Source organism: Chlamydotis macqueenii, chromosome 4 (assembly GCF_036417535.1).
Source record: "Chlamydotis macqueenii isolate bChlMac1 chromosome 4, bChlMac1.mat, whole genome shotgun sequence".
Taxonomy (NCBI): Eukaryota; Metazoa; Chordata; class Aves; order Otidiformes; family Otididae; genus Chlamydotis; species Chlamydotis macqueenii.
This window is the reverse complement of record NC_141559.1, coordinates 28303183-28321671: the sequence shown is the minus strand read 5'-3', so window position 1 is coordinate 28321671 and position 18489 is coordinate 28303183. Positions and strand designations below refer to the sequence as shown.

The 18489-nt window shown below is 44.8% G+C and overlaps 1 protein-coding gene across 2 annotated transcripts in view; it reads right to left on the bottom strand.

Moving 5' to 3' along the window:
• PPP3CA (protein phosphatase 3 catalytic subunit alpha) overlaps window positions 1–16359 on the bottom strand; it is a 201936-nt gene extending 185577 nt beyond the window's left edge. The window contains exon 1 of one of the 2 annotated variants that reach the window (XM_086746761.1): window positions 15885–16359. In XM_086746761.1, the coding sequence (XP_086602887.1) occupies window positions 15885–15942 (58 nt within the window). In that variant the 5' untranslated portion in view covers window positions 15943–16359. The remainder of the gene's footprint in view (window positions 1–15884) is intronic. The other variant, XM_086746763.1, reaches the window with a different exon arrangement.
• Window positions 16360–18489: the final 2130 nt, after the last annotated feature.

Below are 18489 nucleotides of genomic sequence, written 5' to 3'. Positions count from 1 at the left end.
ACTCCTTGCTAGTGAAGGTTAATACCAAATGAGATTTCTCCTTTCAATTACTTTAAGTTTATGCTAAATTACACAACTCCCAGTTACAGTGCTCCAGGGCAAGCCAGTACAAACATAATTTTCTTCTTTTTTAACTGAAAAATGCAAAAGTGGAGCCTCCACATTGTTATTAGTATGGCAGCAAAGCAGACGGGAGGCATAAGGGTAATCTCCATACAGGTGCTGACGAAGATGGGGAAAGGCAATTCAAACTCCACCTGTGTTTTTCCCTGAGCTTCAAGCAGCATCCTTTCTGACTGCTGTTGTGTACTGCAAATTCAACCTGTTACTCTCTCAGCCTCCTATAGCACGGAAAGTTTCAGAGCTAACCCAGCCTGCCCCTCTTGAGGTCCCTACTACACCAAAACTTTCAGAAGACTTACCTTGCTTCAGATGAACCTGACAAAGCTTGGCAGATGCTCATCAACAAATACAATTTTGCGGGTCCAGAAGGTAAAAAACAAAAAAAAAAACACTAGAAAAAAACCTCATGACAAAAACATTGTTTTCAGTGGGCACTCAGGCAATGAAATGGTTTACATGTATTATTCCCATGTTTATAGACTACTGTTTATAAGTGCACTGTTATGCTTTTTTTTTTTAAAAAAAGATAGCTTTTCTAAAAGACTGATGCTCAGGAGGGAAGGGGAGCACCTTGAAAGAAATGGTTTTCACCAAAATAATCCATGGTACTGGATTAACTCAGGCAAAGGTATTTCATTCTTGTTAAAATACAGTTGTGAAAGGCTTGTGCAGCACTCTGGTTAGACAGGCCATCTGATCTCACCGAAACGTCAAGTTTACTCGGCTGCTCTGCACATTAGAAAAAGTGTTATTACTGCCACCAGTTGTCTTTGAACAAAGATAAAACCTGCGCTTTTGAAGCCAAAAATGTGTCTGCTAAACCTTTCGGGGAGGCAGTTAAGATTCTGGCCCTGCATCAAGGCACGGGAAGAATCCACCGCCCTCACATAATCCTTTCTTTTCTGGGAATCACGATAGAAACAGGGTTTAGTTTTGCCAGTTTTGTTATACTAAGACTTCAGGCAAAAATGTTAGAAGCCTTATGAAACCATGGTAATTTGTTAATATTTGCTGATAAATTTATTAGAAGCAGCTTGCATCATAGGTTCAAATAAAACACGGCACAAACCAAAGTCAGCTTTTAACCTTGCCCAAGATACCAGAGCATCAGGATACAGCAGATGCTCAACAACAAATGCCAGCATCATACATGTTCCCTCACAAAGACCTGTGTTAATAGCTATCTGACAACTTTTCCTCCATAGTCACTCTCCAGAAGTTTTTAATTAATGTAATCCATTGAAGCACCTTCCCCCGGTGACTTATTTGTGACTGACAGGTGCCCACTGAAGGCTAAAAAGCCTTCTCTTTGCATGGCCTGTACCTGAACAGGAGATGATGGTGTAACAATCAAAGCTGCTTAGGAAGAGATGCCCTGTGGCATGGCTGGCAGAGACATTCCTGGAGTATCCATTCATGATTCAGGTAGGCGAACGTACGCCATCAACAGCACCTGCAGGTTGCTGGGCTTTCTCATTTGCTCTTCATTTTCATCTATTCAATGCACCTCTTCATCTCCTTTAGTTTGTTTAGTTGCCAGGAATATCCTTCAGGTCATGCTATCTAGTTCAACTTGGTGATTTTTTTTTTTTCTTTTCTTTAAGTATCCTTAAGGCAATTCTTCAGCACCACGCTTGCCTTTTTGCAACCAGAACTTCTCCAGAACAAGGGATCTTTCGACATACACTTTTCTAATTACAAACAATTAGGCCAAAGATTTATTAGCTGCACTAGGTGTTGTTCAGCATGTTGCAAAGACAGTAAATGCATTTAACTCCTTTCACAGGGATGTGTGTTGCCCCAGGTTTTTATTATCCAGTATGATCTAGATGAACACTGAGGCAATTTACACTTCAAATTACAGTATCTATCAATTTCCTCAAACATACCTAGTCAACTGAGCAACCCCAGAAGCTGCATTTTCACTACAAAAACAATTACCTCTATTATTTAGAATAATTATCCACAAAGGTGATCCCACCTTGAGAACTTGCTCTAAACTTATAGTATGGTAGCTCTACCAACTTTTCTGAAGCAGTCAGCATCCTTTTGTCACATCCAAACTCTTCCAAAGCATATTTTCATTCCCTCCTTTCACTCACGTCAAAAGATTCCCTTATCACAGTTTTGATTTTACTTTTCCATGTGCTATATTCAGATGCTTCCTAGCCAGCTTTACAGGGCAACGTGTATCTTCAGAGGGAAACAAAAGAGCATGAGGAAGCAGCAAAGAAAAAATATGCCAGAGAGTATCAGAGCTGAAAGGCAAAACCACTTATCATTACTATAAATTTCAAAGCTTTTTAACAGATTGCTGTCACCTTCAGTTTTAATTGTTGTGCCACTACAGAAAAATCAGATGAACCAAGGACTAGTAAAAGATAATCACTTCCTTCCAGTAGTTAGAAAATGGACTTTTCTCATGGTCATGTCAGAAGCATTGGTAATAACAACAAAAGATTCATATAAAACCTTTTTTCCCATTTTTCTTACAGTTACCCAAAGCAAAGCACAGTGGACACACTGTCACTGCTTTCAAGGTACACCAAACTCCAGAGCTAAATGTGCTCAGGAGATTCTTAAACTCATCAAGAGTGATCTAAGCAAATGTTTTGCCAACAATGCTGACGTCTACATACAGATGTGTCAATCAATAAAATACAGTTTCCCAATGCAATATCTCTCACTGCTATTTCAAAATAAGTATCTTTATGGTGGATCCTCATAATCACACAAAGCGTTCTTCCTGTAGAACACCTCATTAGCAGACACAACCTTTCATTTTTAAAGCAATATTTCTGTATTTCATGTTTGGTCAAAAGGCCTGTGAATTGGTAAAGAGGGTTTTAATAATCCATTTAAAAGAGTTGAGTGGAAGATGATCACAGCATGGTTGAGACTGGAAGGGATCTCTGGAGGTCATGTAGTCTAACACCCCTGCTCAAGCAGGGCCACCACCTAGACCCAGCTTCCCAGGACCAGGTCCAGATGGCATTTATACACATGGATGAGATCCCCCTGAGCCTGTGTTCTCCAGGCTGAATAGCCTCCGCTCTCAGCCTCTCCTCAAACAAAAAGATGTTCCAGTCACAGTCACCTTGTGGCCCTGTACTGGACTCTCTCCAGTATGTCCATTCTTTCTCATACTGGGGAGTCCAGAACTGGACCCAGCATTCCAGGTGTGGCCTCACCAGTGCTGAGGAGACGGAAGGATCCCCTCCCTCAACCTGCTGGCAGCTCTCCTCCTAATGCAGCCCAGGAGGCTGCTGGCAAAATCTCTACCGACGAGCTATAAAAACCTCTGTCTCCTTCAACTCCCATAAATCTGGGGCTGGGAGGGAGTCTAACACACATTCAGAAGCCATAGCAACTGGATTATAACCAAAAAGATATCTGCAGAGTAACATTCTGACTGGCAGTACTTCTAAGATTAGCCCAGGTTATACAAACAATACCCTACAGCGCAGTATTGTCTGTGACAACAGGACACAAGATGCAAGGTTAATACCATACAAAAACTCACGCACGTTTAAAACTTTTGTTAATGACAGTGATATCCCCCATCTTCTGTGTGGTAAACAAACAGTATTTACATGTGAGGCAGATGTCACCTGAGATTCAGAGCTCCAGGGAAGCAGCAGGCCTTTGTTAGAAAAGATAAGAGCATGCTATTCCCTAATGTGCAAGTTCTTTATATGTATAAATGAACTTTTATTTACATGGAGATTTCACAGAGAAACTGTGAGATATGGAGCAATTGCAGACAGTCCAGAAAAAGGCCACTAAGATGGATAAGGGACAGACACCTCTCCTATGAGGAAAGAGCTGGGCTGGACCAGGTGACCTCCAGAAGTCCCTTCCAGCCTCAGCCATTCTGTGCTTCTGTGAAGATGTCAGAGGAGCTCATATTTTTCAGCTGTGAGTGACTGAGAAAGGGACTTTGACACATCATTCATAAATACTAAGGATACATGATTTCTCCAGTGGAGTAGCAGGCAGAAGGTTAAGTGATAAAGAAAAAACCCGTACCTACTAAGGTAGTCTACAGGCCAGAACCTAAAACTAATCTCTCAACTGAAATGAATACAGGTTCATCCCATTTTGTAGTACAAATATGGTTTTTTTTGAGTTCACTCTTCCTTTCCTCCCTTTACCAAAAGTAACCTTATCTCAGTATGCTCAAAAGACAGCTTTTTAAAGTCCTTTTCCCCTCCTTATTACAGATAACTTAAGGACAAACAGCTTATAAGTTGTTACAGTTAACAGAAGCTACAAACGTGTTATTGCAGGAAACTTTTCTTAAAGGAGATGCAGAAAGATCATCCACTGATAATCTAAACCAAACTTTGGGTTACACACACAGAGTACATGAGTAACTAAAAATTGTACCAACTGCCTTTGCCAGTCCCCTGCTTGTTGACAGAGTGAAGCTTCCTCGTAGCTACTACACCGCTCCCCACAAACACCTCCAAGATATTCACCTGAGCCAGGCTCACTCATTAGGCAAAGCACTCCTGAAACAGCCCTGTGCTGCTGATCTCTCAAACAGATAGGATTCCCTAAGTAGCACCTTCCTGCATGGAAAACACACACCCTTGCCCACTGTGCTCTTCACCTCTCCCCCAAACTCCCCAGCGGTATGCCCAACGTACCTCGTTACGTCATTAGGCTCCCCTCCTGTAACCGCAGACACGGCCGCTTGCGTGACACAGAACAGCAGGTCTCTCAGGGAACAAAATAATGCTCCTATGCAGACCTGGCACGTACATCTTTACTACTACCAGTGTGATTTTAATACTCTATTACACCAGAAAAATAAGTTAAACAGAGTTTATTTAAGGCAACCTAGATGTGTTCGTTACTGAAGAAAACTCATTCGTAAGGGGACACAGAAAAAAAATGGTACATGAGAAATGCTCCTACTTGTTTTTCCAATGATAAAAAACAACCTTACATACATGGAAGACATTTTAGACTATAATTCTGAAGACACAGCAATAGAACAGCAAGCTATTTTTTGGGAAACCAGCCACCTACAAACAGACAAGTCCCTTTTCACTTGCTAAATGAGAGCACTGCAAAGTAGAAGGGCGCTCTGCACAACGCCGTCACAGAATCATAGAATGGTCAGGGAGCAAGGATGTCATGTCCTGCGCTGTGTAAGTTCAGATATAATAAAGCAGTTTAAACCAAAGAGAAGCCATGCACTGAAAAGGAAGGCCAAAATCTTAAGCCCTAGGATGACGACTTGATTCACAGTTTACTCAAGTTAATGAAAAGACTCCAACTCCCGCAGATCTCAGTGAGTTATGAAACAGGTCCTGCAGAGGGAAGTGTTCCAAGTCACAAATGGCAACGCTGTATTTTGATACCCAGCTGCCACCACTGCCTATGAAGAAATCCCTGGTGTAAAATAGAGAACAAATACAATAAACTCGCTTTCTCATTTAAAAAATGGCATGAAAGGAACAATAAAAGAAAGTTATTGAAGGGAACTAGATTGTTCCCAGCTGTTATCATAAAATACTACAGCTGTTCATGTCATTGTAGCTAATAACCAGTTGCACTTTTTCAAAGATTTTAACACAGTATGACCATTGTAATCTAGATCAAACCAAAACTTGGCAAGCATCATGGAAAAATGACTAAAAATTATTTAAATTCTGATTAACTTTTTTTTTTTAATTTCTGTTTATGGGTTATTTTTTTTGTGTTTGGGGGACCAGGAAGGGATTTTGCGTGAATGGTTCTGCATTCAGATTGTCAAATACGTTAAACTGCTTTAAAATGATGGTAAACAAGAGATTAAATTACTAAAATTTTATTTTCCAGTAATTAAAGCAGAATTCAGCCAAGAAATCCCAAATTTGTTGTTGAAAAGAGGTGTGCCGAGTAAAACCACTTCAAGTCCAAAGTGGATGGTGAAACACCTTTTCTCTGGAGCCAACAACAGGGTGGGCTTCCCCATCTAGAAGCTTTTAACTGTTTTATTAACTGTGCTACTATATGTGAACCAGATCAGTTTTTTCAGAAGGATTCAAATAGACAAGTGCAAAGAAAAGGTTAAACAGAAAAAAAACCCCTCACATGTACAGATGCAGAAAGAATTTGCAGATACACCTCACCCTACTGGAGGGCATTACTCCTTGACAGATGGAGAAAAAAACCCTACAGGAGATCACGTATTCCCACAGAAAATCTCCACAGAACCTGGAACATACTATTTCAAGCAATTCCATGTCATTTCTAGAGAGAATGCATAAGTATATGTTCCTCTCTAGCCATGTGCCTTCCCTTCCAAAATCACCTGTATAGAACTGTAGGCCAGAAAGAAGTCACAAGCTCCTGCACTGCTTATTTTTTTTTCCCTAGTTACCATGGAAATCACTAATTTTTAAAGAAAACTAGCATTCATTTTACCAGTTTCTCCACTGCAGGACAGAAAAAACACTTCCAGAAGAACTCCAAACACTCCAGAAAGACCACCACCTAATATACAAAACATAAACCCATCTTCATAGGAACCAATCTGAGACTTGGTAACAAGTAACAAATACAGCCACAGCAAAAGAAAGATAAAAACAAAGCATGCCTAGCCAAAGAGAGAAATAATAGTTAAACACGTATTTACAACCAAATACAGCAATGGAAAACATCTTAGAAGCTGAGCCTCTTTTTCTCACTTTGGGCCATTTATCCAGACCACAAAGATCTTTCCAAATGATGGTTACTTCAAAATATGAACAACTCAGGAACTGTGCTTTATCTGGCCACAACGTTACTGAGCTGTCACTATCAGCAAGTAAAATTAAAAAAAAAAAAACAAAAAAAAACCACTATACAACCTACCTTCAAAGACACTCACAAAAGCTTAAATTAGAAATTAAAATCTAATCACACACACTAAATTAGGCCAAAAACCTGTCGTTTGGATTCTATTAATTAAGCCTATTGAACAATGCCCAGAGTGAGTGTTTAATACCGTCTGCAGCATCACACCTGTGTAACCCATTATTAACAGATGTTATTTTCACCATTCCAATCAGAAGTTCAAAGTGCACTTCCTTTCTTGTGGCAACACTGTGCAGGCCTGATATTTTTGTATAATTAGCAAGTATCACAGCCAACATTATAGCAGAATTTGCTCCAGAGCAGGTTAGTTACACTTTTTTGCTCTGTTCCATCAGTTCTACATTGTACAACAGTCAAGACGACTCAAGGAAAGTGTTCTGGCCAACACGAATCTGGTGCAATAAAGCATCTAAGCTGCATGACTCTAAAAAGATGGGATGAAGAAAAAGAACACTGGCACTGTTATACCGATACCTGTCTCCATCAGTACATGTTTAATCCCATTACAGCACTTCTCAATTTTGAAAGCCCTGTAATGCATCAAACTTCAAATATTTTATTAAGTCACATATGTTTATCTGAAAGACAGAAAAAACAGTTATTACTAGTGGAAGATTTAATGCAACCATGTTTTTGCATAGTTTTTCCTTTCTCCACCACAAAGATTTTGTACAATTTCTACGCAAACTAGGCTCTCCACTTTTTATGCTTAGAGCTTAAGGTGGGGGTTTTAAAGTTCACTCATCTGTGGTGAACTTCAGATTTTTTTTCAAGTATTACCAACTTCACCAAATCCTACCTTCCGTAGCTGACTTAACTTCTGTGTCTAGTTGCAAAGACATCAAAGCATGAGTCCTTACACTGCTTCTCTTCTCAAGTTAACCAAAACACACCACGGTCTATGCTAGCCCTTGGAGCTTTTTGCAAACTACACGAGTTAAAACTAACAGTCATGCTGTGAGTTTTCAACATTACCGCTAAACAATCAGCAAGCAGGAGCTGAACTGCAAAACAGAGACATCCTTCTGTGACAAGGTGGGCAGAGCTTGAGCAGCACACTGACAGCAGAGCTATTCACTAAAAAGAAAGCTACAGAGTCAGCAGTTGACTGCAGAATGACAACAGAAGTCTGAGGAAGAGGCAAAATACACTTCCCCTATTCTTACATGCTTCCCCAGGCACCTACAGATGGACCAAAGGAAAGACACCGTGTTCAGTGGACCTCTTGCATTAGGTACACGCGCCAAAATCACAGCTACCAGGCAGCACTCAGGCTGCTAGACGTACTTAGCAATAAGTGAGAGCAATAAGGAGAGAAAAGTTTGCATAATTGCAGGAAAGGAATAGGCAGGAAAAGAAAGGGCATCTTGAAACATAAGAGGTAGAGATTATTTAAAAAAAACTCAACAACTCACTGAAAACAAAAGGAAGCTGCAACAGTTCAGTATAGCACTGCTGTATTTCTAAGCAGAAAGAGGTTTAAGTGGCAGACAATCCTCAAACTAAGCATTTTCAGAAACTATGTGACATACAGCCTGGAAGGACAGAATGCCATCTATGCCTTAAGCACACGCAAACCCCAGACACCCAGGAACTAACTTCTAACTAAAAACACCACTTTGGACCTCTGGTGCCTTTCCACTCTGCTCCTTCCCCTCTCCAGCTCCGAACAGAAATTGTATTAGTTGGAAATTGCGGTGGCATCATAATTCAACCTTAAATAAGACAGTTATGTTCTCCTCATACAGCAGTGTTGCCATATCAACGTTAATATGCCTAACCTCATTTATAAAAATAGGAATCACAGTCAGTTTAAAAAGCACGTAAATGACTGTCGAGAAGGTACTGCTCTGGAGGGGTTATTTCAACAGCAGCAGCTTTCTGGTGGAGGAGTAGAAATAAGCAGTTCAGATTTTTATCTTTAAGAAAAAAAAATTTACCATCACAGGACTTATTGTCTCCCTGTTTCTTCACATATGATCTTCTATCTCTTCCTTCATTCAAAAATTAAAGGAAAACAACACGAACATACCTGGGGCAGAACCTCCGGCAGTAACACACCCGAACCCACAACCGGAGTGGCAGATTGCTCAATGAGCCGCAGTTACGTGAACTACACTGCACATATGGTACAAGGTTTTTCAGAACTGGGATAATACTTTCCACCGTTATCGATTGAGTAGCCATAAAGTGATCTTTTATGGGGGAAAGTCAAGGTAAGTGACTGATTATCAGAACAGGAAACAATTTAATTGTTCAGCTGAAGAAACATTATACAATTGTAACTTGCATTTGACTCATGAAACCGCACAGAAAAGAATGTAAGGCGGCACCTTTTCATGAAGATGATTTGAAGTGGCTTTTACTTCAGAAACTTGTGGCTTCTTTTAAGGCATGCTTGAGAAAAGTGTTAAGCAGTATCTTTGTATCTTAAAATACTCTTAAGGAAGTACTTTTCTCCACATCCTTTACTATAAAGAGGGAACTACCCCTCACAACATGCTGCTTCAACATTACTGGGAAGCCCTGGACAAATTATTATTCATAATTAAATGGAGTACCAAATTTAAATTATAATCCTGCTTTTGTAGGAGCCACTCAGCAAAACAGAAGAAACTGGGGAAAAAAAAAATAAAAATTATGAGTTTGGAGTATCCAAGCTACCAGTACTTATTTATTGACATTACCCAAAATTATTTTTGACAGAAAATCCCTTTAGAAATACCAAATGGGAAGGAATGTGAGTTCTGGAAGTCATGGAAGTACAAAAAAAAAAAAAAAAGTTTAAAATATCAAGTTACACAATCAAGTAAACATATTTTGCATTTGATCTTCCTGTCATGACCTGCACAGAAAAGCATAACCATGCAACATCTATCATCTCTAAGTGGGATGCATGCAATGAAAGTAGAGACCATTCCATTTGGGAATGGATAGCGGAGAGGAAGCAACTGTTCTCTACAATATCCCCCTACGGAAAATGACCTCAACTGGCTCATATTTTCCAGTTAAGTTAAATGCTGATAACATCCAGCATGAACTCCTCTTTCAAGTTTCTCACCACCACCAACGGTGCCAAAAGCACTAGCTCTCTTGCTAGGGTCAGCCAAAAAGAGCAGGTAACAGAAGACAGCTTCAGCCAGTGTGGAATTCAGAAACATATGAAAGGTATTTAAACACACAAACAAGCCAATTTCGTTCCTCACCTCATATCAGTCCTGAGACTCAAAAGCCTCAGCAAGCCACTTCCATAACACAGAGCATGAGGAAAGGCTCCCACCCATGCAGTGCAGCAATAGCTACATCAGAAAGGCGCCCTTCAACATGAGCACGATTTTGTCCCCTATGCCCATAGAGCAAAAGACTGGTTTCACTAAAGGGCTTATTTACAAAATGATCTTAATGACTAGAGGTTCAGTGAGTTCAGAAATCAAAATAAATCACCAGCTTTATTACACAAGCACAACTGTCCAGCACTGAACTTTGATTTTGTTTCAGTTTCTCGTTCCCACATTCACAATCCTTTACAAGTGTTGTACACCCATCACACACATATACAGGTTTGCACGGTGTAAAACGTCCAAAGACTGCAATACCCAAGCAGCATCCAGCTGACAGAATCCACTGGTCTTACAAGTATTAGCTTAGTTTTGACCACAAGATAAGAACAAAGTGGTTACATGTAAGAAAATAACAAGCCAGACTGATTTTCTTTCCCAAGCAAGCATGAAGCCTATGCAAGCATACTCTGTTGTTTTCTTCTCTCAGCTGCATCTGAGGTCCCAGCAGGTACCAGGGGATCTGCAATTAGACAGTTACCAAAGCTGGGGTGGAGGAACACGTGTCCCTTCAAATGAAGGTAAAAGTGGATGGAGGAGAGCAGATAATCCCCAGCTGTACCAGTGCCACCTTTCTGACACAGCTGAAGGTGGATTCTCTAGTTAATAACATTGCATAAACCCAGACGTAGGCTTCCTCAGAGCATGAGTACATTCCTAAGTACTGCAAGGATAAATTAATTAAAAGAAAAACACAGTCAGCTTTCCTATGCCAACAGGAACAGCTACAAAGCACTCACTTCTTCCTTTCCCTCATGAGTATGAGGCAGATACCGAATTTTCAGCACCCTCAGAAGAGGGGCACAGCCACCTGCTCCACCGTCATTAGACAACTGCAACTATCCAAGTAACACTGGTCCTTGTCATGTATTTCCTAACACCCAAATTTACACCAAAATATATACCAAATTCACCAGTGCTACTGACATTCAGGTCATCACACAATTACTCAAAAACCACTGAAGGGCAGCCCAGCCCTTGCAGGATACATCTGTGCTGGAAAAACTGCCCTCGACTCACAGAGAGACAGAGGCAGGCTTCTGCAACGCACTCATGCTGGATTCCAGCCTGGAGCACAAGCTTTTGGCGAGTACACACAAGCCTCCCTGGACTAATGGAAACTCTAAACTTCAGTATTAATTCCCATTATTGACAGCAATTTTACCTTTCACGAATCCGAAATCAACGCTGATGGCTAACATATTGACCATGAGCTAGCATTCATATTACATTACAAACAACCGACAGCCTGAACGTTAGAAGGCCATTAACAATGACACAGTTTGAAATTCAGAGAGAGTAGAGACTGGTGTCTAGTTTTTTTTGGGTGTTGCCAATTGTTGATATAACCGTGTACACCTCTGCACATAACGCGTAAGAGGAAAGGAGATTGCAACACCAAGGTTCACAAGTCGTGGCAACAGCTTGTCTAAACAGCTGAGATGGAAGAATCTCATTAAAACTCCACTTTCTTTCAAAGAAAAAAAAAAAAAAAAGAGAACACAAAAAAAATCCCTCCCACAAACAACCACTCAAAAGCACATAACCATTTGACCTGCCCAGAAGAACCAAAACAATCATTGTACCCAGCTAACAGCAACATTTCCAAGAAATTTCCAAGACTTTACTTCTTTGTATGACTACTCCAGATCACTTGCAGAGTTTTTATTTAGGATTACTCTGCTTTAGAGCCGTATTTCTAGAAGGCAGTAATGCAACACTGAATGTTTTGAGGAGGTCAAGTAACACGATACACAGCTTTTCCCTCCAGGTCGGTGGGGTTCAAATCTTGCTAATGTCAGTAGTGACCAAAAGCTGTTGACATCAGACAGCTGTTATGTGACCCATCAGGAATGGGCTCATATCCTCAGTCCAGTTTTTCCCGGACAGGTATTCCCACCTTCACAAGACCAAGCAAGCCCACACTCCGGCTGGCAAGTCTCAGGAGCTAAAAGCAGCGTGAATAAAGAGCCGCTTCCTCATTCCCAAAGGAGGACAAGAACTTAAAACAGCTCTGTCCAGGTGAAATCGGAATCATACCTCTAGCAAAAAAAAAAAAAGCAAGGAATTTTGATTCCTAAGTACGTAAGTCAGCATTTGCTGCAACAGTATGTTGTCCTGAGCCTTGATCCTGCAAACCTCTGCATGTACCTGAGCATACATTTGCAGTCAGTAGACCATTCAAAACATTGCTCCTCTACTGGATCACAAAATCTGGAGAGTAAAGGTGAACTGTCTAATTTGCATCAAAGCATACGTACCACCTGAAGGAGAGCACAAGAGTAAATTAATAAAATACTTCTCAAACTGTAACTGCATCATCTGGATTTACATACAGGATACCTTTAACTCTACAGAACGCAATTTTCTCAACTTTACCAAGAGCTAACTTGCTTCTGAAAACTTAACATTACACACAGTCTTTAATTTCTTCTTTACACTGCTCACTGCACGACAGCGTCAGATCCAAAAATTTCACTCCAACCAGAAAATGTGGTTGTGCACAAGCTGCATAACAGAGCTGAAAAAAGACCAAGACCGTACAAGCATTGGGAGCTCCTGACCCTTTCTCCCCTTCTCCCAAAGGCATGTCTTATTTTTGATTCAAAATAATTTAGGCACAGTTCAGACAATTCAATGAGCACAGCAAAAAGAGTGTGAGATGAAGTCCTCATCTATGGGAATATCCCACTTTGCAGATTAGGATTTTTTTAAGCATGAGAAGACCCAAAAAAAAAAAAAAAAAAAAAAGTCCACAGCAACGCCCTGAAGAGGCAGCTGTCAGCCAGAAGCAATCTGCACGAAGCTGCTGGAATCGTAACCTCCCCAAACCCACCCTGCTGTTACATAACGGTGCCGAGCCAGGATTTTCAGCAGCCAGTCCAGAATTGTTGTTAGGAGAAGACATCTCCTGCCATGCACCAGAAGATCGAAAGGGTTTTAAAAAAAAATACCAACCAAGTGCAATAAAACAAGCAAAAAAAACCCCACACATGCAGACAGAAGAGAGAGTTTAATCCCAAGCCTGCATACATATGCTAAAAACATTTCCTTTGCAAGTAAGGCCTTACATGATATTCTAACTTTAAAAAAAAAAAAAAAGTTGTTTTCACAAGTTATATCTCACCAGCATCAGAATACCTGTTTCTCCTCTCTAAAACAGCAAGGCTCTCCAACTACTCGCATAGGTGCTTACTACCTACTCAGTTAACATTGCAAGCCTATTTCAGTTGTTCATCTCGAGAAGGTACAAATCACGTCCTATAGGAATGAAACAACAAAGTAATCTTTTCCTATCTCTATTATTATTATTATTACCACGACTTCTTTCTTAATTTCCTTTCAGTCTATGCAAAGGCAGTGTGAAGTGCCCATGATATAGCAAAGAATAATCCTATTAAGAATCAGTTTACTGTGTTCTACTCTCTTCAGATGCTATTTTAAGACCTTAAAAGGATTTCAATATTTAATAAAGATCTGAACCAGTTAAACAAATCTTCACATCCCCAGTGAAACACTGACGTTATGAGACAAGAGTTACCAGGTGAGATGGACACCTAAGCAGCATGCATGTTTTGTTCTTTTTGTTCAACACTTCAACTCAGTTTAACAAAGTCGATTTCTGTTTTAGTTGCATTACGAAAATACGTAACTACACAAGTTTTCTTAGAAACGGTGCTTTCAGATGTTTGAGATGTCACATGTGTGAAAAATGCAAAGAGCAACTACTGACAAAACACATTAAGATGTGCTGAAACCATGGAAGGTTTTGTAAATATAGAGATAATTCCTACTCATGATGAACACTGACTTAAGCCAGAGGAAGTTCTGCCACAGCAAAGATCAGGACATTTGGGCATGTGTTACGATCAAGGTAGATTAAAAAAAGTTAGGCATCCCATAACCACAAAGAAGTCTTCCGAACAGGATGGTCATTTGTTGTTTCTACCGAAGATAAGCATCAGCTAAACATAGCTGTTTTGGGCTTCTAAAGCCTACTCTTAGTGTGATATAACAGACTGACTACTTACACAAGCACGAAATATTCCAGATATTAGAAGGTAAAGCTGAATTCCCAAGAAATTTTTAGAAAATTCTTGCTGTGCCTGTAATTACATTTCTTACAACATCTGAAAATGTACAATTTAATTTAGAGGGGAAAAAAATTAAGAAAGAGGGGAAAATGCATAAGAAGGTAAGTGTATATATAAATGCAAAGCCATAAATAATATGCCTGTCACAATAATATTTACATTGAGTGTTTACTTTTAGTGTACACTCATGTAAATACAACAGTGTACATAGTCCAAGGCCATTTCAATTTCCAGCCTCCTGGGTTCTGGAAGGATGCACACGGCATCTAGGGCTTGCGCTTTCACGGTAACACTGGATGGGTCTACGGGCGATAACCCAACCGGATGAAATACGCCGTAGCCTATCGAGCTTTGTGGCGGGTGCAGAAAGGGAGGGTTGGGGGGGGGACCAAAACAACAAAAAAAAAAAAAAACCACCACAACCCGAAACCACTAAATATACATGCACTTCATAGCTCGCGAGAAATGCACATGTGCAATTCAAATCCAGCACTGCCCCAGTGAACAGGAGCTCGCTCTGCGCTGCGGGGCACACGGTGGTGTTAATCCAAACTCTAATTTGTTTACAGGGCCGAGGCCCGCAACACACGCACCCCCTCCGCGCCGAGCAAGAAATCATGGAGCCGGGAGGTGTTTGTGCCCGGCACCCCCACGCACATCTGCGGGCACACGCGGGCGCAGGGCCGCGGAACGCCTGCTGGATAACTTCACATCCACGCAGGCCGGGCTGTCAGCGAGAGACGGCGACGGAGGAGGAGGTGGAGGAGGAGGAGGCGGCAGCAGCCTTCGCCGCCTCCCACGGCGCCCGCGCCCCGCCGCCCCCCCTGCACCCGCGGCCACGGCCCCCCCCCTCCCCGCCCGGATCCCCGCCGCGGGGGCGGCCCTGCAGGGAGCGGAGAGGGGGGAGGGAGAGGGCAGCCGGTCCCCCCGCAGCGGGGTTTGGTTTTGCGGGCGGGCGCGGGGAGGTTTCCAGGCATCCCGCTGCGCCGGGGGGAGCCGAGCGGCGGCCACGAGCGGCGGCAGCAGCCCGCGGGGGGTGGGGGGGGGTGTCCGGGGAGCGCAGACCGGAGGAGGAAGGGGGGGGATGCCCGGAGGAGCAGACGGGCTGGGGGAGGGGGCCGAGCCCTGCCTCCCTCTTCCCCAGGCACCGGGGCGGGTGAGGAAGCTGGGGCTCCCCCTCTCTCTCACGCCAGCCCTGTGCAGCGCTGAGAGGGGGAGGCGGCGAGGGGGAGGGAGGGAAGCGGGGGGGGAAATGCTGCAATGTAGCGGCGGGCGGGCAGGCGAGGGAAGCCGCAAACCCTCCACCGGGGCCCGGCGCAAGCCCCCGCGGGCCGAGCCCACCGCTTCCAGCGGCCCCCGCGGTACCTGCCTGGGGCGGGGAAGAGGGGTGGGGCGGGGGGACGAGGACGGACGCGACCCCAGCCGGGGGCACGGCGGGAGGACCCGGCCGAAAGGGCGGCGGGGGCGCAGCACCCACCTTTCACCACCCTGTCCGTCGTCGATAACTTGGGATCGACGGCCTTATGCTCCGACATGTCCGGCGGCCGGGGAGGCGGCGGGGCTCTCCCCGCTCGGGCAGGGCAGGCGCGGGCTGAGGCGGCGGCCGCCGCTGCGGTCAGGGCTCCGGCTCCTCCGCTGCGGCCGAAGTCGCCGCGTCCCGCCGCCGCTCGCTGGCTCGGCTCGGCTGGTCTCTGCCGCGCGGTGCCTTCCTCCTTCGTCTTCCTCCACCCCCGTCCTCCTCCTCCTCTTCCTCCTCCAGTTAATTATTGCTCGCTTTCAATCACGCCTCCGGGTTGTTTAGGACGGCTCGTTCTTCCCCCCCCCCGCCAAAGACCCCGGCGACAACACGCGCGGCGGGCGACTGTCAGGCAGCAGCGCCGGCAGGAAAAGCCGCGAGTGGACGCGGGCAGCAAGGAACAGCCAGGTTGCACACGCAGCGGCCAGCCCCGCGCTTCCTTCCTCCGCTGCGCGCCGCCGGCTGCTCCGGCTCCTCCCGCCGCCGCCGCCCGCACCGGGTCGAGATCCGGACCCGTCTCTCCCGCTCCGTCCCCCGCGGGGTCTCTCCCCTCACTCGCACCGGCACCGGCCGCGGCCCCGCGGCGCTGCACACGCTCCGCGGCGCACCCCCCCCATCCCCCTCCCCCCGCAACCCGCGCCGCTCGGCCCCGCCCTCCCAGCTCCCGCTCCCCCGCGCCGCCATTGGCTGCCGTCGAGCTGCCAATCACTGTCAGGTAGCCCCGCCCCGCCCGCTCCGCGCCGCCGTACCGCCCAGGTGCGCCCCGGCTGCGCCCACCCGCGCCGTGGGGACCGGCGGGGCCGCGCCGCGCAGCGCCCCGCCGCGGTTCTCCGCCGGTGCGCGGCTCGGCAGGTGCGGAGGTACCGGCCTGGGGGGCGGCCGCCACTTGTCACTCACGGTGGCTGCGGCGGCCGCACGCCGCGGAACCGCGCCCGGTGGCCGCGCCTGCGTGCCGGGCCACCGCCGAGTCTCGAGTCGGGGAGGGGTGCCTGCCCCAAGGGGGCGCGTCCCCGGCGCGGACACACGCGTGCAGAGGCACCCACGCACGCACAGCCAAGGCTGGCCTGCACGACAGTGAAACCGCTTAAATAACGGCCTTCGGTCCGGGGGTTTGCGCCCCGCTCCCCCGGGTAAGAGCCTCTCCGCTACGGGTAGAACAAAACCCACCCATCTCCCCTCACTGTGCACCGCGCCTGGCGCCGGTCGCAGCACTCGGCCTTGCTGCTGGGGCCTGTCCGGCCCCACCGTCTCCTCAAACTGTCTAGCAAGGCCAAAGGCAATGGTCAAACGTTGTCCCCGGTTGGAAGATGACAACTCTTACTTCATGTCTTTTTGGGGACTGGAAAGTAATCGACATCTGTGATGGTGTCCCCCATCGTCCCAGACAACATAAATATTGTTTGGGGCTTGTTTATACATGTAGTTGTTCAGGAGGAGCTATTCCTGACTAATTTCATGAGTAATTTCCAGAATAAGGCTGAGCTGTTCCGGTTTAGTTTAATACCGTGAGTTTTAATTAAAGAGGAAAATAGGGCACACCTATTCTGGAAGAGGGATGTTTACAGAGTTGTTGTTGAATAACTTCTGTGTAGATGAGCCAAGAACCAACAGACACCTAACCTGGCTTCACATTTCCCTCCAGGGTGATGTACAAGTTGCTTGCTTAGCAGATACCATTGCTTTAGAAAGCCACAAAGAAAATAAGATGGCAGTTATGACACATATTCTCTACTTTGATTTGCCTGGCATTTTTAGGGGACATTTTGTTGGCTGTCCTTGTGGTATTTTCACTGAACATGGGAAGACGTGTGCGACTGACATTCAGCACAACAGCATGAGTTCTCAGCTTGTTCCCACAGCCATGATGTGCTCCATGTGGTGTGACCATCCTTTCGCCCCATGAGCACAAACTAGGTGGGTAACAAAGTTCCCATCTGATATTCCCATCACGATGGTAACACAAGAATAGGAAACAGAGCTAGTGCTCAAGCAAGGGTATTTCATGTATGCCCAAACAAATCCTGAAGCCCGTGACAAGTATGCAGAAGGCTCCCCATATGTTAGGCATACTTCATGGAGCACCAAGTGCACAGAAGAATATGGACAGAAAAAAAACCCTACATCTTCATTCTCACTGCTGGAAAGCGCTGCTTAGCGGCACTCGGTGCTTGGACACGGAAGGAGAAGCAGCACGTTAGGAATGCGGTATGGCCAGTAAATTCAGGTATTGCCTACACCTTCTAGGCCACAACTTCATGAGACACAGAGGACCAGTTTGGATCCGTTCTTCTGTGACTGCAGGCTGTTTGCGTGAGTCACCTGGATTCTTCTTGATAGGCTGCAATAACAGAGACTCTGGGTCTCTCCAGCTTACGCTTGCTCTCCCATTAGTCACAGGACAAGACTTCTTGTCTTCACAGCTCTTTTTTTTTAACAAGAAACAATTTTTTAACAAGGTTTTATCAGGAAAGTATGATTACTGTTGCTGCTACATAAGGACATTCAGTGTCACAACTCCAGCAGGTTTGTATTAATTTGGAAAGCTATCTAAGACCTTTAACAGTTT